The 26956-nt window shown below is 39.3% G+C and overlaps 2 protein-coding genes across 3 annotated transcripts in view; one reads left to right on the top strand and one right to left on the bottom strand.

Annotated features, from left to right (window-relative positions):
* gpr139 (G protein-coupled receptor 139) overlaps positions 1 to 10868 on the bottom strand; it is a 171229-nt gene extending 160361 nt beyond the window's left edge. For both annotated transcript variants that reach the window (XR_009803879.1, XR_009803880.1), the window contains exons 1-3: positions 10784 to 10868; positions 8736 to 8822; positions 8592 to 8664 (exon numbers count right to left, since the gene is read on the bottom strand). The gene's annotated coding sequence lies outside the window, so the exon portion shown is untranslated. The remainder of the gene's footprint in view (positions 1 to 8591; positions 8665 to 8735; positions 8823 to 10783) is intronic.
* proza (protein Z, vitamin K-dependent plasma glycoprotein a) lies at positions 100 to 26956 on the top strand. Its single transcript, XM_061884896.1, has 9 exons — positions 100 to 240; positions 8122 to 8274; positions 14910 to 15067; positions 15142 to 15166; positions 15231 to 15344; positions 15422 to 15556; positions 20202 to 20317; positions 23950 to 24067; positions 26208 to 26956. Exons 2-9 carry the CDS (start codon positions 8193 to 8195, stop codon positions 26738 to 26740), a joined length of 1281 nt encoding a protein of 426 aa, XP_061740880.1. The 5' UTR covers positions 100 to 240; positions 8122 to 8192; the 3' UTR covers positions 26741 to 26956.

The raw sequence follows: 26956 nt of genomic DNA, 5'->3' as shown, positions 1-26956 counted from the left end.
GTACTTTTTATTACATTTTAATGACTGAGTCGTCCTCCGCCCGCTGCTTAAATTGTGCGACAGCGTCCTCTGGTGGCCAAAATGCGTCATTACAGTAGAGATGACGCCGCAGTAAAAGGCGAGTAAGGACCACAGGATGTGGTCATCAAGCCGCTAGGATATTATTAACGGGCCCGAACCTTCTTGGACTCGGCGCGTTTCGGAACCAGTAGGTCACAAATCCGGATTTCGTTGGAAGCGGTGAGTATTAAAGACGTTAATGTGTTGACACCATTATCCTTTCTCGCTGATCGCATGTTGGCTTTGTTTACGACGGCGTCTCCATCCTTGTTATGTAACAACAACAACAACAACAAGCTACTGCTAAAGGCTGTCTTATTGTCGTTTACTGTGTCCACTGCTAATCTGTCAATATAACAGTCACTTTCTAACATTAATACACTGAATTAATACAGTCTACGTCACTTCAATATTAACTAGTGCACTGTTTTTCAACCACTGTGCAGTGAGATACAGTCTGTGTGCCGTGGGAGATTGTCTAATTTCACCTATTTGGGTTAAAATTGTTTTCAAACGAGTAATTATAGTCTGCAAATGATGTGTTGTTGAGTGTTGGTGTTGTCAAAAGCTCGGCAGAATAACCGTGTAATACTCTTCCATATCAGTAGGTGGCAGCTGCTGCTAATTGATTTGTAGATGTTGGAAACAGCGGGAGCGGTGTGCAGGTAAAATTGTGTCTAATGCGTCAACCAAAAATAAACAAAAAGTGAGAACCCCTAAGAAAAGGCATTGACGCTTAGGGGTGGCTATGCAGAACCAAACTAAAACCGAACTGGCTACAAAGTAAACAAAAACAGAATACTGGATGACAGCAAAGACTTACTGTGGAGCAAAGACGGCGTCTACATCCGAACATGACATGACACTCAACAATGTCCCCACAAAGAAAGATAAAAAAACAAATGAAATATTGTAAAATTGCTAAAACAAAGTCAATGCGGCAAATATCGTTCAAAGGAAGACATGAAACTGCTACAGGAAAATACCAAAAAAAGAAAAAAACACCACCAAAATAGGAGCGCAAGACAATAACTAAAACGCTACACACAGGAAAACAGAAAAAACTCAAAATAAGTCAGGGCGTGATGTGACAGGTGGTGACAGTACACCTACTTTGAGACAAGAGCTATAGTGGTTATGTTTTAAAGTCCATCCATCCATCCATCCATTTCTACCGCTTATTCCCTTTGGGGGGGGGGGGGGGGGGCGCTGGCGCCTATCTCAGCTACAATCGGGTGGAAGGCGGGGTACACCCTGGACAAGTCGCCACCTCATCGTTTTAAAGTCATATCCAACAATTGCAACGACTTTTTTTACTGTCAAATGAGTTTCGTTTTTTAATGATTTATGCTGGTGGTGTTCCTCCGGATTTCTTCAATGCAAAAAATGGTTGAAAAACACTGAACTAGTGTTAACTGTTATTGATTTAATGCATTTCTTTCACATGGTTTCACCAAAATCATATGGATGAGTTGTGTTAAATCTGACTACATTGTGATAATATTTTTAATGATTACATAGTTATTTATTTTATTTATTTGCATAATAATTGCACTTTTAAATGTGTCATTTATTTTATTGTTGTATATTGAATGTATTGTTTTTTATATATATATATAACAATAAAATGAAGAATATAAACGTATTTTAAAGTTAAAGTACCAATGATTGTCACACACACTCTTGGTGTGGCGAACTTATTCTCTGCATTTGACCCATCACCCTTGATCACCCCCTGGGAGGTGAGGGGAGCAGTGGGCTACAGCGGGGCCACGCCCGGGAATCATTTTTGGTGATTTAACCCCCAATTCCAACCAAAGGCCTACTGAAACCCACTACTACCGACCACGCAGTCTGATAGTTTATATATTAATGATGAAATATTAACATTGCAACTCATGCCAATGCCGCCTTTTTAGTTTACTAAATTGCAATTTTAAATTTTGCGCGAAGTATCCTGTTGAAAACTTTGCGGTATGATGACGCGTGCGCTTGACGTCACGGATTGTAGCGGACATTTTGTTCCAGCCCCGATCCCAGTTGTAGCTGTTTCTGAGAGTTTGCATGCTTTAAATATATGTCATAAATAAATAAATATTAATAGATAAGTTAATAATGCAGAGTTATAAAATATTATTAGAAAATGTGTGATTGTAAAATCTCCTGAGCAAAATGCAAATGTATGTGTGTTAATTGTGTTGCAAGGCGGAACGATTGTTGTGATGTTGCAACCACATGGACCGTAAACAAAGTAGAATATGCAAGAGGGGAGAGTGCTTGAGCACGTGGTCTTCAGCTCCTCAAAAGATTCGAGTGTATTCGATGATCTGTGTAAAACTTCAAGCAAGTGATTTTTAGAACCTCTTTTCGTTACAAGCGGCCAACAAGGTATTGTATTTTTCGTAATTTAATTCATTTCCAATTGTTTATTGATGTAAATTCAAAGTCTGACGTACTGTATTGTACTGCATTTGTAAGTTCTCACGGCGTTGGCGTGGATAGTGTATACAGCAAGTAGGAGTCAATAAACGCCTGTTTTACTTCCCTGTGTTGCCGTGTATCGAAAGGAGCTACACCAGCTATAAATTGTCTGCTTTAATCGCATAATTACACAGTATTCTGGACATCTGTGTTGCTGAATCTTTTGCAATTTGTTCAATTAATAATGGAGACGTCAAAGAAGAAAGATGTAGGTAGGAAGCGGTGTATTGCGGCCTCCTTTAGCAACACAAACACAGCCGGTGTTTCCTTGTTTACATTCCCGAAAGATGACGGTGAAGCTTTAGTATGGAACATAGCGGTCAAATGAACATGGTTCCCTACCACATGTCAACCGGCAGGTTTCGGTGAGAAAATGGTGCTAATAAGTCGGCTCTTACCGAAGACATGAGCGGCGAGCTTGCGTTGTTCCTCCTGCACCTGTCAAAGAGGCAGCTGCGACTCTCTTGGCTCCTCCCACCGGCCGCCCCCGACCGTTGGATGCTTCCGCCGTTGTTGGAGGGAAAAAAAAAATTCTCAGCCCGGCCCGACCGGCTGCTTTCGTCTCGTCGAGAAACGTGGCTTCCCTCTGAGACATAGGCGGTCACCACCCCTCTGACTTTCAGGCTGTACAGGTGCGACCATATGATCTCACTAAAATACTAGTAACACAAAAGCAGATAAGGGATTTTCCAGAATTATCCTAGTAAATTTGTCTAGTAACATCTGAATCGCTCTGCAGTCTAGTTTTTTGTTTTTTCCCCTTGTCCTTCACTCTCACTTTCCTCATCCACGAATCTTTCATTCTCGCTCAAATTAATGGGGAAATCGTCGCTTTGTCGGTCCGAATCGCTCTCGCTGCCCGTGGCCATGATTGTAAACAATGTTCAGATGTGAGGATCTCCACAACCTGTGATGTCACGCGCACATCGTCTACTACTTCTGGTACAAGCAAGGCTTTTTTATTAGCAACCAAAAGTTGCGAATTTTATCGTCGATGTTCTCTACTAAATCCTTTCAGCAAAAATATGGCAATATCGCGAAATGATCAAGTATGACACATAGAATGGACCTGCGATCCCCGTTTAAATAAGAAAATCTCATTTCAGTAGGCCTTAATGTCAGAATAAAATGAGTACCACTGATAGTCACACACACACTAGGTGTGGTGATATTACCCTCTGCATTTGACCCATCCCCTTGTTCCACCCCCTGGGAGGTGAGAGGAGCAGTGAGCAGCAGCGGTGGCCGCGCTCTGGAATCATTTTGGTGATTAGCCACTATCTGTGTTGGCCGTGCATAGAGGTGGCGACTTGTCAAGGGTGTACCCCGCCTCCTGCCCGAATGCAGCTGAGATAGGCGCCAGCACCCCCCGCAACCCCAAAAGGGACAAGCGGTAGAAAATGGATGGCTGGATGGACAAATGACTGCGCACAACATTGTTTTTCAAAGTGTAAACATGCCCTGTTGACGCTCCACTTGCCAAAAATGCGGGAAGCATTTGCATCGCTTTGAAGAAAATTATGGAAAGAAAAATGTAATAATAATTCTATTATAATTTTTTAAAAAATCAGTGATTGTTGGTCTGAAGCAGGGGTCGGCAATCCAAAATGTTGAAAGAGCCGTATTGGGCCAAATACACAAACAACTAATCTGTCTGGAGCCGCAAAACTTGAGAAACCTTATATAAGTGTTAAAATGAAGGCAACCCATGACGTAAGTGTCTATATTAGCTATAATAGCCTACTATCAAAATGACTATGTGTCGCAGACTGAAGCAAATCATCGTTGACAGAAATGTTGAAATGTAATATTCATTCTAAAAGTTTTTACAACATTAGAAATCCTTAGTAAATCAGAGGCTATTCAGAAGGTGAAATAACTCCTGGAAATTACTGGCTTTTAATGGCCAAAAGTATAGATGTGTTTCTCCACATTAAGTCTGTCTTCTTTTAATTGATTTATTACAATCTTTGGCAAGCTAGGTAACGTTGGCTGTGGTCTGGAACAACGTGGCACACAAACAACTATCAAAAATGCAGCCAATATTACATACAGGTAATGTGCAAATATAAATTATATACAAAGAGGATATAAGTAAAAGATAGTAAATGAGCTCAAATAAAGATGTAATATGTACATGCAGCTAGCCAAATAGCATGTTAGCATTGATTAGCTTGCAGTCATGCACTGACCAAATATGTCTGATTAGCACTCCAAACAAGTCACTGACATCGACAAAGCGCACCTTTGTGCATTCACGCACAGCATAAAACCTTTGGTGGACAAAATGAGACAAAGAAGGCATAAACAAATTTACATGTAAACAAACCTTTGCATAACAGTCCACATTATGGTGAGTTCAAGAACCGCCAAAATTAGTAGGACACCAAATACTCATCAGTGAAGCATACACACAAACATATTAAACAGTGGGATTTCTAACAATTGGGAAGGTTTTTGTCATGTTTGTCCACAAACAAAAAACCTACTTAATCAAAAAAAATATTTTTCCCCCCATCTTTTTCCATTTTCAATCCTTTCTTAAAAATGCTCCAAGGAGCCATTAGAGTGGCACTAAAGAGCCACATGCAACTCGAGAGCCAGGTGTTGCTGACCCCCGGTCTAAGGCTAATAAGGATTTTGGTAAAATGAGAGTAATACCATTTCTTTGTAGTTCGATTTATTTTAGATTTTTTTTGTGCATGTATTGCGCATGGATATATACAGCGGAGTGCAATACGGCCGCAAAATGATATTTTGGCGAAATAAAAGCATGTCATTGTACGTTTATGAACTGGAGTATTTTTAGAACTGGGCCAATTATTTTGGTTTATTTAATCAGGAACACAATGTCAGAACAACTGCATAGCCTTTGATTGAAACACACATTCTTGGAGTCCATCATGGCGCCTGTGGTTTAGTTGTCCATATTCTTTTTATGCATGGCTCTGACTGATGGTACGCATAGATAAATAAAAGATGTATAATAATGAAAGAGAGGGATTAGATTACTGTACATTTTATGTGCATCATCCATTTATGTATTGATGCACTTCAATTTACAGTCCTCCGTCCTCTATGTACTACATTAGTTGATATTCCATTCATAATACTACACTGAGCTTTTAGTGCCTAATTTTTCATTTGTTTTGGTACGTACCACAGTGTTGGCGCTAGGAATTTCCAAAATGGGGTCCAGGGACCCTATCAAGTCATGTAAATGGGGTCCCACAATAAGTTTTTGGGGTCCTACTTTTTTGTAACCGTTTTGAAAACAAATGATACATGTATGCATTATCCTGTTATATCTCACATTATATATTGGGTTTTGGAAAAAGGTTAATTAATTAAAAAAATAATACAGAAGAAAACATTTGTATGCATTTGTAAATGTATTCAGTTATAAACATTCATTCACTTTCTTTTTTCTTTCATGGATCTTAATGAGTTTTAAATCACATCTTAAAACATATTTTTACTTTCTGGCTTTTAAACCAGCATTTTACATTTGATGTATTTATTATATTTATAGTCAAATGTTTTATATTACTGACTCTTCTGTGCAGCACTTTGTGAAACTTCCATTGTTTTTTGAAATGTGCTATATAAATAAAGGGGATTGGATCCAAACTTTACCGCTGGCGGTAGTTTTTTTTTCTATATTTTTATTTCATAAGTTGTCGGTGTATTTATTTCAGAATAAAAGTGTAAAAAGTTGTTTTGCTTTGGTCATGAAATGATGATAATGGTGTACCCTGGCATACATGCATATGACCAATTTAACTGATTATTCTCACCTTTAAGTAGATCATCAGTCGTTTAAAAACCACCACATCTACACTTTCATGGCAAATAATGCCAACAAATTTAGAATTTGGCAAGTTAGTTTGAATGTCATTTAATACAGTGGCACTCAATGCCTCTAGCATTTCATCTCTGGCTTGGTGATGACCATAAGCTGTGTGTTCCCCTTTAAGAATGGCGGTATGTGGGGTGAGTGACGGGTGTAAGTGAGTGGGCAAGTTAGGAGAGGGAGCGCTAGCATGTTCAGGAGTGTTAATAGCATGGTGAATGTGCTTGGCTTTGTGGAAAACATCAATAAAGAGTTGTAACAAATCGACGGTCTCGTCATTCAGACCAAAGGGCGGAACTGTAGGGACCCACGGGTAAAGTGGAGGGTGTTATCCCCGTCAATACGTCGCCCCTGTGCTCCTCGACCATGGTCTGGGAGCCGACAAGCAGGAAAGGTGTAATAAGTTTTTCTTGGTGCCTGGTGAGGCTGGATCTTCGAAAATCAGAGCACCCGGTCGGAAAAGTGTTCTTTTTATTAGCCCGTTTACATGGCGTGCAAAACTTATTTCCATCTTCATAAGTGACCCATTTGCTAAAAAGTGACTTCAGGTGCTTCGCTTCATGGTTTTATTGCTCGCCATGATGAAAACAATAACACCCGGTAGTCTTAATACCGTAAATTCAGTATTTGTGATTGATAAAACCTTCGGCGGATCAAAATTTAAGAAATTGTACCGGAAAGTTTATTATTTTGAAGTCGACCAATAAAAAACGCAATTATCGGGGACGGAAATCTGACTCTGCAAATATATACATAACATCGGTGGAAAGCGATAATCGATAAAAAAAACCAAGCAAACCGGAGTTTTGACCCGGAGAAAAAAGAATCTGCGTCCCAGGGATCCCGGTTGCAGTTAGTCCAGAACCCGGCAGCACGACTTTTAACAGGAGCCAGGAAACGCCAGCATATAACCCCAATTCTTCAGAGTTTGCACTGGCTCCCTGTTCATTTTAGAATTGATTTTAAAACATTGCTGTTTGTTTTTAAATCTTTACATGGACTGGCACCTCAATATATCTCGGACCTCATCCAAATTTACATTCCTGCGCGCGCTCTGAGGTCCGAGAGCCAGTTCCAGCTCGTGGTGCCCAAGACCAGACTTAAGACCAGGGGAGACAGGGCCTTCTCTGTGGTCGGCCCTAAGCTCTGGAACACTCTGCCCCTCCATGTTCAAACTGCTTCCACAGTGGAGTGTTTTAAGTCTCGTCTTAAGACCCACTTTTATTCTTTGGCTTTTAACACTACGTGAGTTGTGTGGTCCTCTGTTCTCTTTTGTCCTCTGTGGGTTTTTTTTATACACTTTGATTTCTATTTTACTGTTTTAATTGATTTTACCCTTTAAAATAGTTTTTAATCATATTGTTTTTATAGTTTTTATTGGTTTTATATTTATTTATTTTTTGTTTTTATTCAGTCATTGGTGGAGCATACTATATATATATATATATATATATACTTTTTTTATTTTATTTTACTTATTTATTTATTTTACAATTGTTTTTAACATGGCTGTGCAGCACTTTGGAAACGTTATTGTTGTTTAAATGTGCTATATAAATAAAGTGGATTGGATTGGATTGGGATCGCGGAATTCCGGAAATGCGTGTCCTTTCTGATTTCAATGCGTAAAAAGACACAAAAAGTGCGTTAAAACAGTGTACCAGCTTTTTTTGTTTTTTCTCTGGTTGTGCATCATTTGTGTCATCTTATTTCATTTTTTTTCTTAGGAGTTCACGTCCTTGATCCCTGCTGTGCACCAAATTGACTCCGATCCAGGTCGCAACTCGTGTGTGTTACCATGCACTCTTCACCCACAATCACCGCGATTGTGTGTCTGCTGGCGGGGGCTGTGGTGGCCATTCGCAGCCCCGCTCAAACAGGTGAGGAGAGCGACGCAGAGGTCAAGATGGGAACAAGACGAGTGCGTCACGACACATCGGACAGAAGTGTGTGTGCTTACGAATGTCTGGCAGATTACTTTTGGTTTACCTTCAAGGTCAACCACAAGCTAGATTCCTTTCTGGACATTTTTCACATATTACATAACAGAAATATTCTGTTCCAGAGTCAAACTATAGCCATCTTAAAACTTGTAATAACTGTACTAGGATATTTTTAGCAACATCCCTGTCAAGTGTAAACAAATAATTGAACCACTGTCAAACATAACGAAATTAAAAGAAAGTAAACTACTCACTGTTTGATGACACATGACAAGGAAGTTGAGAGGAAGAGTTGGTAGAAGGCAACCTTCTGCAGCACGCACTCTCCTAATGATCGTGTAAAAAGGAGTTAACCACTACCAAACATCACCAAAGTAATACAATACTGCGTTGTTTACCTTGAAAGTTGGAGGTCGATGTTGGGAGTGACGTCGTCAAAAATCAACTTCAGGACAAGTAGGCGCTACCTTCTGCAACCTTCAAACCTGGTGGATTAAGCCCAAACACAAATATGGCCTTTTTAGCATCGTAGTAAACAATTTGGCCGACTATAAAGTTTATCTTCATATTGTGATAATGCATGTCGATGACACATTCTAGCTCAGTCCCGCAAATTGGACAGCGACAAGCAAACAAAGGCTCCTTCAAAGCATTGCAGCATCCTCACTAGCATGCTCGCCGATAACGTGCCTCCACAGTGCTGCTAGTAAATCAATCATAATCTTCACCTCCATGGCGGCCAATAAACTGCGTTCCTTACAAGTAGCATTATCACTGGTGGATAAGTAATAGCTAAACATGTACACTACACACCATAGGAGGATACAATATTAAATTATAGCTAACCGCTAAGGTAGAGCTCTTGCATGTAAACAGGGATGAGAAGATTGCTACCAATATTGACAGTAACGATACCAAGTACAGTATCAGTGGATTGCCATTACGATTGGATCAATATTTTTTTATTCAAAATTGTTTTTGCTACCATTTACACACTCAGGAAATAAGAGCCAATAGCAATTTTAGCTTTTGTGGATGTATTTTTCACTATTGAGTTTATTATAAATGTGTGTAAGAAAAGGCAATAAGGAAATAATATAAATATTGACATTGTTACACCGTCATCCAGTTATATAAAAATTTAATCATTTAAAGGTTGTGAAAATTTCAAGTATGAACGCAGATATGGCCAATTCTGTGAATTACATTGGAAAGATGGATACTCATTTGTTATGGCCCAAAACTAAACAAAATCAAATTGTTTTACATTTTAACAGAAGTGTAAATAGAAACTGAAAGTAACTACATTTTAACTGTAAATTAACAAGTAGATTAATAACAGTTTTGAAAAAAATACACCTGGAAATAATATCGGCAGTAAAATTAGGAGCCTTTTCAACCTGTTTTGAAATGGTTCAATCATTTATATTGTGATTTATACTGTATATCAGTATCGCAGGAGGCTTCACATTGTTTTTATTATTGTCCAATACTAGTAAAAAGTGCTGATTAGGGATATTACAGGAGCTTCCATTGTTTGACACTAAAGCCAACTCAAGGGTGGTGAAGTGAAGTGAATTATATTTATATAGCGCTTTTCTCTAGTGACTCAAAGCGCTCTACATAGTGAAACCCAATATCTAAGTTACATTTAAACCAGTGCGGGTGGCACTGGGAGCAGGTGGGTAAAGTGTCTTGCCCAAGGAAACAACGGCAGTGACTAGGATGGCGGAAGCGGGAATCGAACCTGCAACCCTCAAGTTGCTGGCACGGCCGCTCTACCAACCGAGCTCTCCAGACTTTCCAAGCAGGAAATCCAATTTCGAGGGGCAGGCCAGTTGAAATGTCCAACTAGGGCAGTGCTTCTCAATTATTTTCTTTTACCATTACCGGTCAAAAATGTTTTTGATACTTTTCAAAATAAAAGGGAACTACAAAAAAATAGCTTTATTTTACCAGAAAATCATACAATAAATTTAACATACGTTTCCTGTTATGCCTCGGTAAGAATGAGGACTCAGGTGCAGATGGGGGACGAGTGACACTGGCTTTATTATTTCAGAAGTTTCTTAGAACTCTCTTTAGACAGAGTGATTAAACAAAATGGCTACAGACTCTATACTTGATAGAGTAAAAAAGGAAACATAGCACAGGGGCGTAAAACAATAAAAATTCTACACGGACCTAATAACAAAAAACAGCAATATATGATTACCTACACAAAAGGAAAAAAAAAATCGCTCATGAAGAGGAAGAGACAAGAAGCTATGAACAGAAAATACGCTATAAAGAGCTAAGAAAACTACAAATTAAAGCGCTCCAAGAGGAGGGAAAAAAGTAGAGCAAAGCACTATGAAATCAGCTCAAAAAAACGTTACCAAATCAAAAATCACTCTTCTGCAGAGGGTACAAAGAAATCAAGGAATAAGGTGAGGCAATACTTAACGACTTGGGGAAGACGGCAGGAGGTACACGACATGAGGATCTACTCTAGCAACAAGACAGGGGAAGACAAAGACAATACACAGGTGGGCACAATTAGTCAATCAGGAAAGACATCAGACCAGTGACACAGGAGGAAGGGCAAGTGGCCTGAAACGAGAGGAAGATTAGACTTTCAAAATAAAACAGGAAGTTTGCCAGACCACCCCAAAACAGGACTTCCCTCACTACGGTGTGACATTTCCTAATACACTCAAATAACAATTTCAGATGGTTAAAATAGAAGTTAAAAGGCATTAAACCACATGGGCTTTTCTTGTGGCACTCAAAGAACAATTTAAAATGTTCCATAATACAAAAGTACATTTAGTCTGCCATAATAATCAAGGATTAGGTTAGAATACAATAAAAAGATTTATTGACATTACCGTATTTTTCGGATTATAAGTTTTCGCAGTTTTTTATACTCTGGCGCGATTTATGTGTGAATATATTTACATTACTGTAAAATATGAAATATTATTTATCTCATTTATGGGCTTCACGGTGGCAGAGGGGTTAGTGCGTCTGCCTCACAATACGAAGGTCCTGCAGTCCTGGGTTCAAATCCAGGCTCGGGATCTTTCTCTGTGGAGTTTGCATGTTCTCCCCGTGAATGCGTGTGTTCCCTCCGGGTACTCCGGCTTCCTCCCACTTCCAAAGACATACACCTGGGGATAGGTTGATTGGCAACACTAAATTGGCCCTAGTGTGTGAATGTGAGTGTGAATGTTGTCTGTGTTGGCCCTGCGATGAGGTGGCGACTTGTCCAGGGTGTACCCCGCCTTCCGCCCGATTGTAGCTGAGATAGGCGCCAGCGCCCCCCGCGACCCCAAAAGGGAATAAGCGGTAGAAAATGGATGGATGGATGGATTTATCTCATTTATGTAAGAGACTAGACGTATGTCAGCAATCGTCACACACACATGTCAAGCAAACAACATTTGGCGGGGGCATGTCATAGCAGAAGTGCATTGTGAAAGAAAAAAAAAATTGCTACCTGCTACTTCCGTGCCTATGAAAATTGATCACTTATTCAGCCTGTTGTTCACTATTCTTTATTTATTTCAAATGTCTATTCTTGGTGTTGGATTTTATCAAATAAATTTCCCCCCCAAAAATGCGACTTATACTCTAGACCAGGGGTCACCAACGCGGTGCCCGCAGGCACCAGGTGGCTTGTATGGACCAGATGAGTAGCCCGCTGGCCTGTTCTAAAAATAGCTCAAATAGCAGCACTTACCAGTGAGCTGCCTCTATTTTTTAAATTTTATTCATTTACTAGCAAGCTGGTCTTGCTTTGCTCGACATTTTTAATTCTAAGAGAGACAAAACTCAAATAGAATTTGAAAATCCAAGAAAATATTTTAAAGACTTGGTCTTCATTTGTTTGAATAAATTCATTCATTTTTTTACTTTGCTACTTATAACTTTCAGAAAGACATTTTTAGAGAAAAAAATACAACCTTAAAAATTATTTTAGGATTTTTAAACACATATAACTTTTTTCCTTTTAAATTCCTTTTCTTTCCTGACAATTTAAATCAATGTTCAAGTAAATTTATTTTTTTTATTGTAAAGAATGATAAATACATTTTAATTTAATACTTCATTTTAGCTTCTGTTTTTTCGACGAAGAATATTTGTGAAATATTTCTTCAAACTTATGATTAAAATAAAAATAAAAATATTCTGGCAAATCTAGAAAATCTTTAGAATGAAATTTAAATCTTATTTCAAAGTATTTTGAATTTCTTTTAAAATTTTTGTTCTGGAAAATCTAGAAGAAATAATGATTGGTCTTTGTTAGAAATATAGCTTGGTCCAATTTGTTATATATTCTAACAAAGTGCAGATTGGATTTTAACCTATTTAAAACATGTCCTCAAAATTCTAAAATTTATGTTAATCAGGAAAAATTACTAATGATGTTCCATAAATTATTTTTGTAATTTTTTTCAAAAAGATTCGAATTAGCTAGTTTTTCTCTTCATTTTTTTCAGTTGAATTTTGAATTTTAAACAGTCGAAATTGAAGATAAACTATGTTTCAAAATTTAATTGTCATTTTTTTCTCGTTTTCTCCTCTTTTAAATCATTCAATTAAGGTTTTTTTTTCATCATTTATTCTCTAAAAAAAACCTTCCGTAAAAGGGGGGAAAATGTATGACAGAATGTATATATATATATATATATATATTTTTTTTTTTTTTTTTTTTTTTTTATTTATTTATTAAAGATAAATTGAGCAAGTGTGTGAATGTGAGTGTGAATGTTGTCTGTCTATCTGTGTTGGCCCTGCGATGAGGTGGCGACTTGTCCAGGGTGTACTCTGCCGTCCGCCCGATTGTAGCTGAGATAGGCGCCAGCGCCCCCCGCGACCCCGAAAGGGAATAAGCGGTAGGAAATGGATGGATGGATGGATGGGCTATTTCTGGCAATTTATTTAAGTGTGTATCAAACTGGTCGCCCTTCGCATTAATCAGTACCCAAGAAGTAGCTCTTGGTTTCAAAAAGGTTGGTGACCCCTGTTCTAGCAGGTGACTTTTCAAATGATGATACATATTAGCAGTAATGCTTCTTTTTATAGTAACACTTTTGCCCCACACTTGACAAATTACGGTTGTCTGTTCGACATATTCCCACTTGAAGCCAAACCACCGCCAGACGATGGACCCCGTGCTGTTTTTCTTGGGAATTAATTCTTCCTTCATTTGTCACCAGATTCGCACCTTCTCTCTCTCGTATTACCACTCTGCTCACATCACAGCTAACGTTAACCATGCTGCTACCTCTCTGCTCCGCGAGGGCGTATACGTATGTGACATATGTAAGAAGGTGCGCTTGCTGTCTGTGAGAAGGACAGACAACAAAGAGACGAAAAGAGCCTATAGTGTAATGCTAGCAGCTAAAAGCAACTGCGTGAGAATGTATACTCGAATATCACGGTATAGTCATTTTCTATATCGCACAGAGACAAACCCGCGATATATCGAGTATATCGATACAGTGGGGCAAAAAAGTATTTAGTCAGCCACCGATTGTGCAAGTTCTATCACTTAAAATGATGACAGAGGTCTGTAATTTTCATCATAGGTACACTTCAACTGTGAGAGACAGAATATGAAAAAAAAAATCCAGGAATTCACATTGTAGGAATTTTAAAGAATTTATTTGTAAATCATGGTGGAAAATAAGTATTTGGTCAACCATTCAAAACTCTCACTGATGGAAGGAGGTTTTGGCTCAAAATCTCACGATACATGGCCCCATTCATTCTTTCCTTAACACGGATCAATCGTCCTGTCCCCTTAGCAGAAAAACAACCCCAAAGAATGATGTTTCCACCCCCATGCTTCACAGTAGGTGTGGTGTTCTTGGGATGCAACTCAGTATTATTCTTCCTCCAAACACGACGAGTTGAGTTTATACCAAAATGGATACATGGATGATACAGCAGAGGATTGGCAGAATGTCATGTGGTCAGATGAAACCAAAATAGAACTTTTTGGTATAAACTCAATTCGTCGTGTTTGGAGGAAGAAGAATACTGAGTTGCATCCCAAGGACACCACACCTACTGTGAAGCATGGGGGTGGAAACATCATGCTTTGGACCTGTTTTTCTGCTAAGGGGACAGGACGATTGATCCATGTTAAGGAAAGAATGAATAGGGCCGCTTATCGTGAGATTTTGAGCCAAAACCTCCTTCCATCAGTGAGCGCTTTGAATGGTTGACCAAATAATTATTTTCCACCAAAATTTACAAATAAATTATTTAAAATTCCTACAGTGTGAATTCCTGGGGTTTTTTTCACATTCTGTCTCTCACAGTTGAAGTGTACTTATGATGAAAATTACAGACCTCTGTCATCATTTTAAGTGGGAGAACTTGCACAATCGGTGGCTGACTAAATACTTTTTTGCCCCACTGTATATTGCCCAGCCCTACAGTATAGTACCAATTCCTATATAAATAGTACCGCGGTACTCTACTTGTGCCGGTATACCGTACAACTCTAATATGGTCATTTGACGTCATAGCTGTCCATTTTTAGAAGCCCCAATATGACCATGTGACTCCCCGTCCAGTCTTCTTGGACAAGCAGCAGGCCAGCTCATTGATCTACCGCCAGAAGAGGAGCGTGGATGGCACCAGCCAGCAGCCGTCCACCCTGGAGCAGGCCTGCATGGAGAGGGTCTGCACCTACGAGGAGGCTCGCAAGCACTTTCAGGATTCGTACCGCACGGTGAGGTCCACGTTGTGCGCATAGGAGAGGCCCTGGAAGTACAGTACACTGACAATACCCGTATTCTCTTCCAGGACATCTTCTGGTCCGTTTACATCGGTAAGTCCTCGTGTTGTTTTCAGCCCACAATGACTTGACGCTCAAAGCTGTCCTGCACGCTCAGATGGAGACCAGTGCGCAGACAAGCCTTGCAAGAACGGGGCCCTGTGCTCCGACAGCGTGGGAGGCTACGACTGCGTCTGCAAGGCGGGCTTCTCAGGGGTCCACTGCGAGACCGGTGAGCTTTTTTAGTTGTCATCTATTGTTGTCGAACAGTATCTTATAGCAACCTGCTTCTCTGGCTCCTCCCTGCAGACCAGACTCTGTGCACCCTGGAGAAGAACAAGGGATGCTCCCAGTTCTGCAAGCCGGGCTACATGTCCTACGAGTGCTCATGCGCACAGGGGTGGAAGCTCAGTCACTCCGACAGGAACAAGTGTGAGCCTGCGGGTATGTAACAGTCATCATGATGATGAGTCTCGCACAGTGGAACCTCGATTTACAAACCTAATTGGTTCTTGAAGAGGGTATGTGAAAAGAAAAGTTGGTATATTGATGCAAATTACTTCATAAGAAAGAATCTTAATATAAACTAGATGAAGGAAGTGCGTGTGAATTCTGAAGTTGAACTGAAAACCTGGAATTTTAGTAGAGCACACAATTCCCAAACAGGCTGAATATTTTGAAGTTAGAACAGTTTGAATCGGATGACAAACGTGGGAATTGTGAAACTTTGAAGAATGTCCCATTGATTTCAGTGGGAGTTTTCCAAAAATATGGCAATTCGAGAAAAGTGGGATTTTTTTTTTTTTTTTTTTTTAATGGCAAAAATCTTGAATGGTCTGAATGAGTTGATGTTGGAATGTTTCAAATTGGTCTAGAAATGTTGAAGTTGTAAAATTTTGAATTGAGAAAGGGTATAATGGAATTTTGGGAAAACCAGGAATTTTTCCAGTTAAAAAAACAACAGTTTTTTGTCCTGATTAAGAGGAATGTTTTGATGGTGGAACAGTTGAAGTGGGTTGAAATATGTGGGAGGAGTAGTCGCCAGAAAAAGGTTGGAAATTGGGCTTTGGAAGACCACGAATTCTGGAAAACCCTAAAATCTTTTGGAACTTGTAAAAACGGAAGTGGGAATTTCCAGAATGGTGCAATAAGTTGAAGGTGGAATGCTTTGAATAGGTTGAAAAACGTATAAATGGTGAAAGTTTGAAAAACAGCCAAGTCATTTTTAATGGGAAAAATGTCCCGGAAAGCCTGGAATTCTGGGAAATATGGGAATTTTTGGAATTTGTCAAGGGAAAGCCCGCGATTCCCAAACAGGCTGAATATTTTGAAGTTAGAACAGTTTGAATCGGATGACAAACGTGGGAATTGTGGAACTTTGAAGAATGTCCCATTGATTTCAGTGGGAGTTTTCCAAAAATATGGCAATTCGAGAAAAGTGGGATTTTTTTTTTTTTTTTTTTTTAATGGCAAAAATCTTGAATGGTCTGAATGAGTTGATGTTGGAATGTTTCAAATTGGTCTAGAAATGTTGAAGTTGTAAAATTTTGAATTGAGAAAGGGTATAATGGAATTTTGGGAAAACCAGGAATTTTTCCAGTTAAAAAAACAACAGTTTTTTGTCCTGATTAAGAGGAATGTTTTGATGGTGGAACAGTTGAAGTGGGTTGAAATATGTGGGAGGAGTAGTCGCCAGAAAAAGGTTGGAAATTGGGCTTTGGAAGACCACGAATTCTGGAAAACCCTAAAATCTTTTGGAACTTGTAAAAACGGAAGTGGGAATTTCCAGAATGGTGCAATAAGTTGAAGGTGGAATACTTTGAATAGGTTGAAAAACGTATAAATGGTGAAAGTTTGAAAAACAGCCAAGTCATTTTTAATGGGAAAAATGTCCCGGAAAGCCTGGAATTCTGGGAAATATGGGAATTTTTGGAATTTGTCAAGGGAAAGCCCGCGATTCCCGAATAGGCTGAACAGTTTGAAGTTGGAACAGTTAAATCGGGTGGAAAATGTGGAAGGTAGAGTGCGCCAAAATATGGGAACTTTGAAGAATGTTCCATTAATTTCATGGGAATTTCCCCAACATTTGGGCATTTCAGGAAAAGCAGGATTTTTGGGGGGAAAATGGTTAAAAACTTGAATGGCTTGAATGAGTTGAAATGGTTGGCGTTGGAATTTTTCAAATCAGTCGAGAAAGGTTGAAGTAGTAACATGTGGAATTGAGAAAGGGTATTACGGAATTTCGGGAAAACCGGGAATTTTTCCAGTTCAAAAAACAACTTAGTTTTTTTTCCTGATTAAGAGGAATGTTTTGACGGTGGAACAGTTGAAGTGGGTTGAAATATGTGGGAGGAGTAGTCGCCAGAAAAAGGTTAGAATTAGAGCTTTGGAAGACCAGGAATTCTGGAAAACCCTAAAGATTTTCGGAACTTGTAAAAACGGAAGTGGGAATTTCCAGAATGGTGCAATAAGTTGAAGGTGGAATGCTTTGAATAGGTTGAAAAATGTATAAATGGTGAAAGTTTGTCAAGGGAAAGCCCGCGATTCCGGATTAGGCTGAACAGTTTGAAGTTGGAACAGTTAAATCGGGTGGAAAATGTGGAAGGTAGAGTGCGCCAAAATCTGGAGAATAATAATAATAATAAATAGATGAATTTTGGTGTAGAAAACCCTATGTGTGAATGCTTTGGAGCATTCACACAACTAGATGAGGCAATTCCTGAAGGAATTGCATGTGAATGCTCCAATGCTGATGTTGAACTGAAATCCTGGAATTTTTTTTTTAATTGTTGAAGTAGAGCACACAATTCCCAGACTGGCTGAATATTTTGAAGTTTGAACAGTTTGAACCAGATGAAAATTGTGGGAGTTGTTAGATCCACTATGGACTGGACTCTCACTATTATGTTAGATCCACTATGGACTGGACTCTCACTATTATGTTAGATCCACTATGGACTGGACTCTCACTATTATGTTAGATTCACTATGGACTGGACTCTCACTATTATGTTAGACCCACTCAGCATCCATTGCATCTGGTTTCCTATAGGGGGGAGTGGGGGTGGTTCTCTCCAAGGTCTCTCATAGTCATTCACATCAACATCCAACTGGGTTGTGAGTTTTTCCTTGTCCTTATGTGGGCTCTGAACTGAGGATGTCCCTGTGACTTGTGCAGCCATTTGAGACACTTGTGATTTAGGGCTATATAAATAAACATTGATATTTTGATTGATTGAACTTTGAAGAATGTTCCATTGATTTCATGGGAATTTCCCCAACATTTGGGAATTTCAGGAAAAGCGGGAGTTTTTTGGAAAATGGATAAAAACTTGAATGGCTTGAATGAGTTGTAATGGTTGGCGTTGGAATTTTTCAAATCGGTCGAGAAAGGTTGAAGTAGTAACATGTTGAATTGAGAAAGGGTATTACGAAATTTCGGGAAAACCGGGAATTTTTGTCCTGATTAAGAGGAATAGTTTGACGGTGGAACAGTTGAAGTGGGTTGAAAAATGTGGAAGGAGTAGTCGCCAGAAAAAAGGGTGGAAATAGGGCTTTGGAAAAATAGATGTTTCTGAAAACCAAACCATATATACAGTTGTGGTCAAAAGTTTACATACACTTGTGAAGAACATAATGTCATGGCTCTCTTGAGTTTCCAATCATTTCTACAACTGTTATTTTTTTGTGATCTAGTGATTGGAGCACATACCGTATTTTTCGGATTGTAAGTCTCTCCGGAGTATATAAGTCGCACCGGCCGAAAATGCATAATAAAGAAGTATAAAAAACATATATATCGCACAAGAGTATAAGTCGCATTTATTGGGAGAAATGTATTTGTTACAATCCAACACTAAGAATTGACATTTGAAAAGCAATTTAAAATAAATAAAGAATAGTGAACAACAGGCTGAATAAGTGTACCTTATATGACGCATAAATAACCAACTGAGAAGGTGCCTGGTATGTTAACATAACATATTATGGTAAGAGTCATTCAAATAACTATAACATATAGAACATGCTATACGTTCACCAAACAATCTGTCACTCTTAATCGCTAAATCCGATGAAATTTTCTTCCTCTGTGTCACTTGTAAATAACTTTGCCAACTCCAAAGGTAGACAATGCACAACTCCCTCTTTTATCGTTACGTCAGAGTCATCGCTCCATTGCCATTTTCTGCTGCATATTTCACTACTTCCAGCTAGTAATCTGCAGTACATGATTTCCTTTTCGGTGCCATTTTTGTTTAGCCCTTCTCATTTTTTATAAGTTACCGCCAATGTTGAAATGATCCATTTTCATAGGTAGGGAAGTAATAGCAGGAAGCATCTTTTTTTTCACAATGCACTTCTGCCATGACCCGCCTTCGCCAAATTCTTATTGGTTGACGTGTGTGTGACGATTGCTGACATTTTTTTCGTCTCTTCCGCGAATGTGATGAGTAATTCTATTTGATATTTTACGGTAATGTGTTAATAATTTCACACACAAGTCGCTCCAGAGTATAAGTCGCACCCCCGGCCAAACTATGAAAAAAACTGCGATTTATAAAACGAAAAATATGGTACTTGTTGGTCACAAAAAATATTCATGAAGTTTGGTTCTTTTATGAATTTATTATGGATCTACTGAAAATGTGGCCAAATTTGCTGGGTCAAAAGTATACATACAGAAACATACATGATCAATTCTGGTGATGTAGAAAAGTTACAATCAAATCAAATTAGCTTCATGGCATGGCCTCTTAACTTCATGGGAGTGATTATGATTGACGACACCTGTTGACTTCTCGGAGCCCGTTTAAATAAGGCTCATGTGATGCATTCTTTATACTCGGTTACAAAAGCGACAATGGGAAAGTCAAAGTCAGTAGACCCATAATAAATTCATAAAAGAACCAAACTTCATGAATGTTTTTTGTGACCAACAAGTATGTGCTCCAATCAATCTACCACAAAAAATAAGAGTTGTGGAAATTACTGGAAACTTAAGACAGCCATGACATTGACCACGACTGTAAGTGGAGCATACGAAAACCGAAGTACCATTTGTCAATCCAGCAATCTCTCCCCTTCTCAGTGCGCTATCCATGCGGGAAGGTGAACAGCCTGAGACAGTGGGAGGAGAGAAAGTCCAGCAACATCCGCAGTAATTACCAAGGACTCGCCTGTGCCTCCGGAGAGTGTCCCTGGCAGGTGGGAACACACACACAATCCATCCCAACTCATTTGTGAAGCACATTTCAGACCCAAATGCAAAACAAAGTACTTCAATGTCTAACACAATTATCGGAATAAAATGCATGTCAAAACTCATCTTTTCACTTTAATATGGATTTTTTTTTTAAAGGAGTGAATGTGAGCATGAGCAGTACAAAGCATTTTAAAGATGTAAATCACGGGTGTCAAACTCATTTTAGATTGGGGGCCACATGGAGAAAAATCTACTCGTAAAATCACGGCACGATAACCTGAAAATAAAGACGACCACAGATTGTTTTCTTTGTTAAAATTAGAACAAGCAAAATCTGAAAATTTACAAAATTATGTTTTTTTACGCTTACATGTTTTAGTTAATAGTATTCTGTCTTTATTTGTCGTTATTTTCTGAATAAACTACGTGATAATGTTCATCAGTCAACTCATTGGTGTTAATTTTCAATCAAGATAAAAAAATAATAGCAAAATCAAATTATAGGATGTTATTTATGTAGTTTGCTCATTTCCCTCGACTGGTGCACTAACATATTGTGGTTTATTTTGTAGCATAATCTACAAAGATACAAATAATTTCTATTGTGACATCTAGTGGACACATTTAGAACTGTTTATTTCATTCAAAAATTCTGGCTCAATTTTATACTTAGCAAACTTATCCGGCGGGCCGGATAAAACCTGTTTGGGGGCCTGATCCGGCCTGCGGGCCATATGTTTGACACCCCTGATACAAATGAAGCTACCAAATGCTGACCGCTCAACTGTAGCTACTGCCATCTTGTGGTGGTCATAAAAAAACAACATCTGGAAGTTACCTACAGCCAGAGCTGTCAATGCTATTTTTTTTTTTTAACTGGCCACAACTGTTATTTGCTTTCGTTTGATAACCGGCTGTAATGGAAATAAATATCAATCAAAGTTTACTTATATAGCCCTAAATCAAGAGTGTCTCAAAGGGCTGCACAAGCCACAACGACATCCTCGGCTCAAGATCCCACATTTAACGCATTTACCACATTTAGAGTACATACAATGATTTAATATTGATCTTTTTTTTTAGAGTAGTGCTGTCAAATTATATTTTTAATCAGATTAATCAAACTTTTAAATTTGGATTAATCTGATTAATTACAAATTATTACTTACTTGCATAATGTATTTATTAAAAAAAAAAAAGAGCCCAATATTTTATTGTCAGAATGTCACACTGGGACATCTTTAATTTTTTTCCAGTTGAATGTATGCCATTCACTTGCTCAAAAATGCGCTTTAAACCTGGTAACAGTTTTATCTAAAGTCCTGTTAGGGTTTATTTTGAAGTTAAATTTGCCAGCAAGCACACCAGCTCACTCCTTTTTGCACTGACGTATGCATTCAGGTAAGCAGCCACGGTCAGGGTAAAGGAGTTTTTGCAGTCAAAATAAATTGTGTGATTTATCTGCTTTTATACAGGATTAATGTAATATATTTTGTGATTAATCACACAAGTTACATTTTTATTTTTGACAGCCCCAATATAAACAGATGTAAAGTTAGTAAGTAAATGTGGGGGAAATGTACTACAAATACATATTTTTTAACATTTGTTGTTTTAATTCATTATTTGTATTAATCAACTAATACAATAATTATTTTACTCCGGGATAAAACACTGAAAATGTATACATTGCGACAGTTCTCAAAAATTTTTTCGCCAAGTTCCACCTCAAAAAACACATCATTCTCCAATTATCACCACAATGACTAACAATAAAATACCATAGCGTAGTAGGCTTAAGTATTCATTAAAAACAGTATAAAGTGTATAAATATCTTTTGCCACCAAAATATTACACAGTTTGAACAGTACCGCTGTGTTTGAATCAAGGAAAATAAAACAAGTGTCCTAAAAATAATGAATCCAATAAAATTAATTGCGCATGAAAAGCAAGCATCTTTTCACGTGGTTCTCGCCAGTTCTGGGTCATAAATTGCTGTCAAATTGGAATATGTCCTCAGCCATCTACTTTCCAGGTGAGATGCATGATTTATGATCTAAAACAAACTTCCAAGTAGCAAGGAAGCGAGGAAGCAGCAGACCACTCGATGATGTAATTATTGGGACACACGGTAGTAATTACATCGTTGCTATAAATAGTTGGTCTGCGTTAGTGCTTATAATAACAATATCACTAATACTTGGTAAATATTCAAGTCAAAAAATTTACATTAAGTATTTTGGGGAGGTTATTTATCGGATTTTATGGGCAATATAGTGGCGCTCCCATTGGCTCCGCTGTAAGCTGACTTTTATTTATGTTTATCTAATATTGAGAAAGCTTAAAAAAAATATCCATCCGTCGTCGTGTCTTACGTAATGATTGTGAACAATAAGCAAAATTCCCCCAAAAAAGTGCAGTTCCCCATTAAATATTTCATTTAATGCTTTTTAAAAGATCTATTTAAAGGCCTACTGAAACCCACTACTACCGACCACACAGTCTGATAGTTTATATATCAATGATGAAATATTAACAATGCAACACATGCCAATACGGCCTTTTTAGTTTACTAAATTGCAATTTTAAATTTCCCGCGGAGTTTCTTGTTGAAAACGTCACGGAATGATGACGCGTGTTTGTGACGTCTCGGGTTGTAGCGGACACATCAGCCCAGCACCACTTACGGCTAAAAGTCGTCTCTTTTCATCGCGTAATTACACAGTATTTTGGACATCTGTGTTGCTGAATCTTTTGCAATTTGTTCAATTAATAATGGAGACTATAAAGAAGAATGCTGTTGGTGGAAAGCGGTGGATTGCAGCTGCTTTTAGCAACCGAAACACAGCCGGTGTTTCTTTGTTGTGAAGTTTGAGCGAACATGTTTCTCTCCCACATGTCAACTTGCAAGTTTTTGGATGAGGAAATTGTGATATTAAGTCGGCTCTTACCGGAGACTTGCGCGGAGTTAGCGTCCTCTTGCAGCAGCTGTGATCTTGGCTCCTCCATTGGCTTCTCTCAGAGACACTGGCGGTCACCGCAGCCCTCCGACTTTCAGGTATGACTTTATAATCTCACTAAAACACTATTAACACAATAAGCAGATAAGGGATTTTTCAGAATTATCCTAGTAAATGTGTCTAATAACATCTGAATCGCTCCCACTGCACTCGGCTTTTTTTTTTCTTTTTTTTTTTCCTAGTGCTTCACTCTAACTGTCCTCATCCACAAATCTTTCATCCTCGCTCAAATCAATTATAAACAATGTGAGGATGTGAGGAGCCCTACAACCCGTGACGTCACGCGCACATCGTCTGCTACTTCCGGTAAAGGCAAGGCTTTTTTATTAGCGACCAAAAGTTGGGAACTTTATCGTCAATGTTATCTACTAAATCCTTTCAGCAAAAATATGTCAATCTCGCGAAATGATCAAGTATGACACATAGAATGGACCTGCTATCCCCGTTTAAATAAGAAAATCTCATTTCAGTAGGCCTTTAATGCATGTGTTGTATAAAAAGTATGAATAAACACAAGACAAAAATAGAACACTCATATTTGACACAAAAAAGTTGAAAATGTGGACTATCTGGAAGGGAAGCTTACTATTGATTGTGTTGACGGCGTTCACAGGCTCTTCTCAAGAGTTCCGAGTCGGAAGGCTTCTGTAGCGGAGTCATTCTGAAGGAAAACCTGGTGTTGACCTCAGCTCGCTGTGCCACAAAGCACACCTCTTTCCAAGTGGTTGTTGGTAAGGATGGAGAAGAACAAAAAATATTGCATTTGAATTGAAAGTACGTTTCTATGAAGCATATTGGCCAAACAACTGATAACACATCTGGAAGGTCCTTAAAGTGAATGTTTGGATGAAAATGGTGTTAAAGAACATAAGACTGGAACACTGATTTTACAAAACCAGTGAAGTTGGCAAGTTGTGTAAATCGTAAATAAAAACAGAATACAATGATTTGCAAATCCTTTTCAACTTATATTCAATTGAATAGACTGCAAAGACAAGATATTTAATGGTCAAACTGAGAAACTTCATTTTTTTTTGCAAATAATCATAACCTTGGAATTTAACGGCAGTAACACATTGCAAAAAAATTGGCCCAGGTGCATTTTTACCACTGTGTTACATGGCCTTTCTTTTTAACAACAGTTTGGAAACTGAGGAGACCAATTTTTGAAGCTTTTCAGGTGGAATTATTTCCATTCTTGCTTGATGTACAGCTTAAGTTGTTCAACAGTCCGGGGTCTCCAATGGGGTGTTTTAGGCTTCATAATGTGCCACACATTTTCAATGGGAGACAGGTCTGGACTACAGGCAGGCCAGTCTAGTACACGCACTCTTTTACTATGAAGCCACGTTGTTGTAACACGTGGCTTGGCATTGTCTTGCTCAAATAATCAGGGGCGTCCATTATAACGTTACTTGGATGGCAACATATGTTGCACCAAAACCTGTATGTACCTTTCAGCATTAATGGTGCCTTCACAGATGTGTAAGTTAACCATGCCTTGGGCACTAATACACCCCCATACCAGCACAGATACTGGCTTTTGAACTTTGCGACTATAACAATCCGGATTGAGTTTTTCCTCTTTGTTCCGGAGGACACAATGTCCACAGTTTCCAAAAACTATTTGAAATGTGGACTCTTTAGACGGGCTTCACGGTGGCAGAGGGGTTAGTGCGTCTGCCTCACAATACGAAGTTCCTGCAGTCCTGGGTTCAAATCCAGGCTCGGGATCTTTCTGTGTGGAGTTTGCATGTTCTCCCCGTGAATGCGTGGGTTCCCTCCGGGTACTCCGGCTTCCTCCCACTTCCAAAGACATGCACCTGGGGATAGGTTGATTGGCAACACTAAATTGGCCCTAGTGTGTGAATGTGAGTGTGAATGTTGTCTGTCTATCTGTGTTGGCCCTGCGATGAGGTGGCGACTTGTCCAGGGTGTACCCTGCCTTCCGCCCGATTGTAGCTGAGATAGGCGCCAGCGCTTCCCGCGACCCCGAAAGGGAATAAGCGGTAGAAAATGGATGGATGGACTCTTTAGACCAGAAACGCTGCCGGCCCAGCAGAGCCGGCAGCTTTTCTGGGTGTTGTTGATAAATGGCTTTCGCTTTGCACTGTAAAGTTTTATCTTGCACTTACAGATGTAGCGACCATCTGTAGTCACTGACAGTTTTTTCCTGAAGTGTTCCTGAGCTCATGTGGTAATATCCTTTACACACTGATGTCGCTTTTTGATTCAGTACCGCCGGAGGGATAGAAGGTCCGTAATATCATCACTTACGAGCAGTGATTTCTCCAGATTCTCTAAACCTTTTGATGACATTATGGACCGTAGATGGTGAAACCCCTAAATTTCTTGCAATAGCTTGTTGAGAAATGTTGTTCTTAAACTGTTGAACAATTTGCTCATGCATTTGTTCACAAAGTGGTGACTCTCGCCCTATTCTTGTTTGTGAATGACTGAGCATTTCATGGAAGCTGCTTTTATACCCAACCATGGCACCAACCTGTTCCTAATGAGCCTGTTCACTTTTGGGATGTTCCAAATAAGTGTTTGATGAGCATTCCTCAACTTTCTCAGTGTTTTTTGCCACTCGTGCCAGCTTTTTTGAAACATGTTGCAGGCATCAAATTCCAAATGAGCTAATATTTGCCAGAAATAACTAAGTTTACGAGTTTGAACGTTAAGTATCTTGTCTTTGCAATCTATTCAATTGAATAAATGATTATATTATGTTTTTATTTACCATTTACACAAAGTGGAAACTTCACTGGTTTTAGGGTTTGTACTTCCTATCATGGCCACGTTTCCCAATACTTTTGCACGTATGACGTATTCAGGAATTCCCCATCTTGAAGTTCCTCTTTTCCCCAGGCAAGGTGACCAGTGACGGCGGCGAGCAGACCCGTTACGTGAAAATCTCCCACGTGCACCCTCGCTATGTGGAGGGTCGCCCTGAAAACGACCTGGCGGTGGTGGAGCTTCGCGACCGCATCGTAATCGGCAAGGAAGCGACCGCCGCCTGCCTGCCCGAGAGAGATTTTGCAGAGAACGTCCTCATGACCGCAGAGATTCCAGCTGTGGTCACCGGTTGGAAAGAACCCCAGGAGGGGTCTTCTTTCCAAGGCCCGCTCACCCTCAACCACCTGGCGTACAACGGCCTGACTCAGTGCCTGCAGACTCATCCCAATTTGGTCAACAACAAAATGGGCTGCACAGCTGCTCGCGCCAACGCCGACTGCACCATGAGCTCCGGCAGCCCCCTGCTCACCTTGTACAGGGAGGTGTTCTTCCTCACCGGGGTGGTCAGCCAGCCGCCAGGGGCCGACTGCAGCAAGGGGTTCATCTTTCAGAAAGTCTCCCGCCATCTCGGTTGGCTTCAGTCCCTCATGCGCTCCCTCAAGTGAGAAAATATACTGCAGTTCAACAATAAACATCTCCACGTGTACCTTCTAATAATATCAAATGCCACATAGCTGCCTGTAGTTATTTATCCACAAGGGGGCGCTCCAGTAAAGTACATGTCCAGTCGGACTGCATAGAGTTAAGTGCACTGAATTGTCTATGTTCACATGCATGTCATGTATTCACCATAATTACAATAAACTACATGTCATGTCCTG

Source organism: Nerophis ophidion, linkage group LG23 (genome assembly GCF_033978795.1).
Source record: "Nerophis ophidion isolate RoL-2023_Sa linkage group LG23, RoL_Noph_v1.0, whole genome shotgun sequence".
NCBI classification, from domain to species: domain Eukaryota; kingdom Metazoa; phylum Chordata; class Actinopteri; order Syngnathiformes; family Syngnathidae; genus Nerophis; species Nerophis ophidion.
This window is presented reverse-complemented; position numbering and strand designations above follow the sequence as displayed.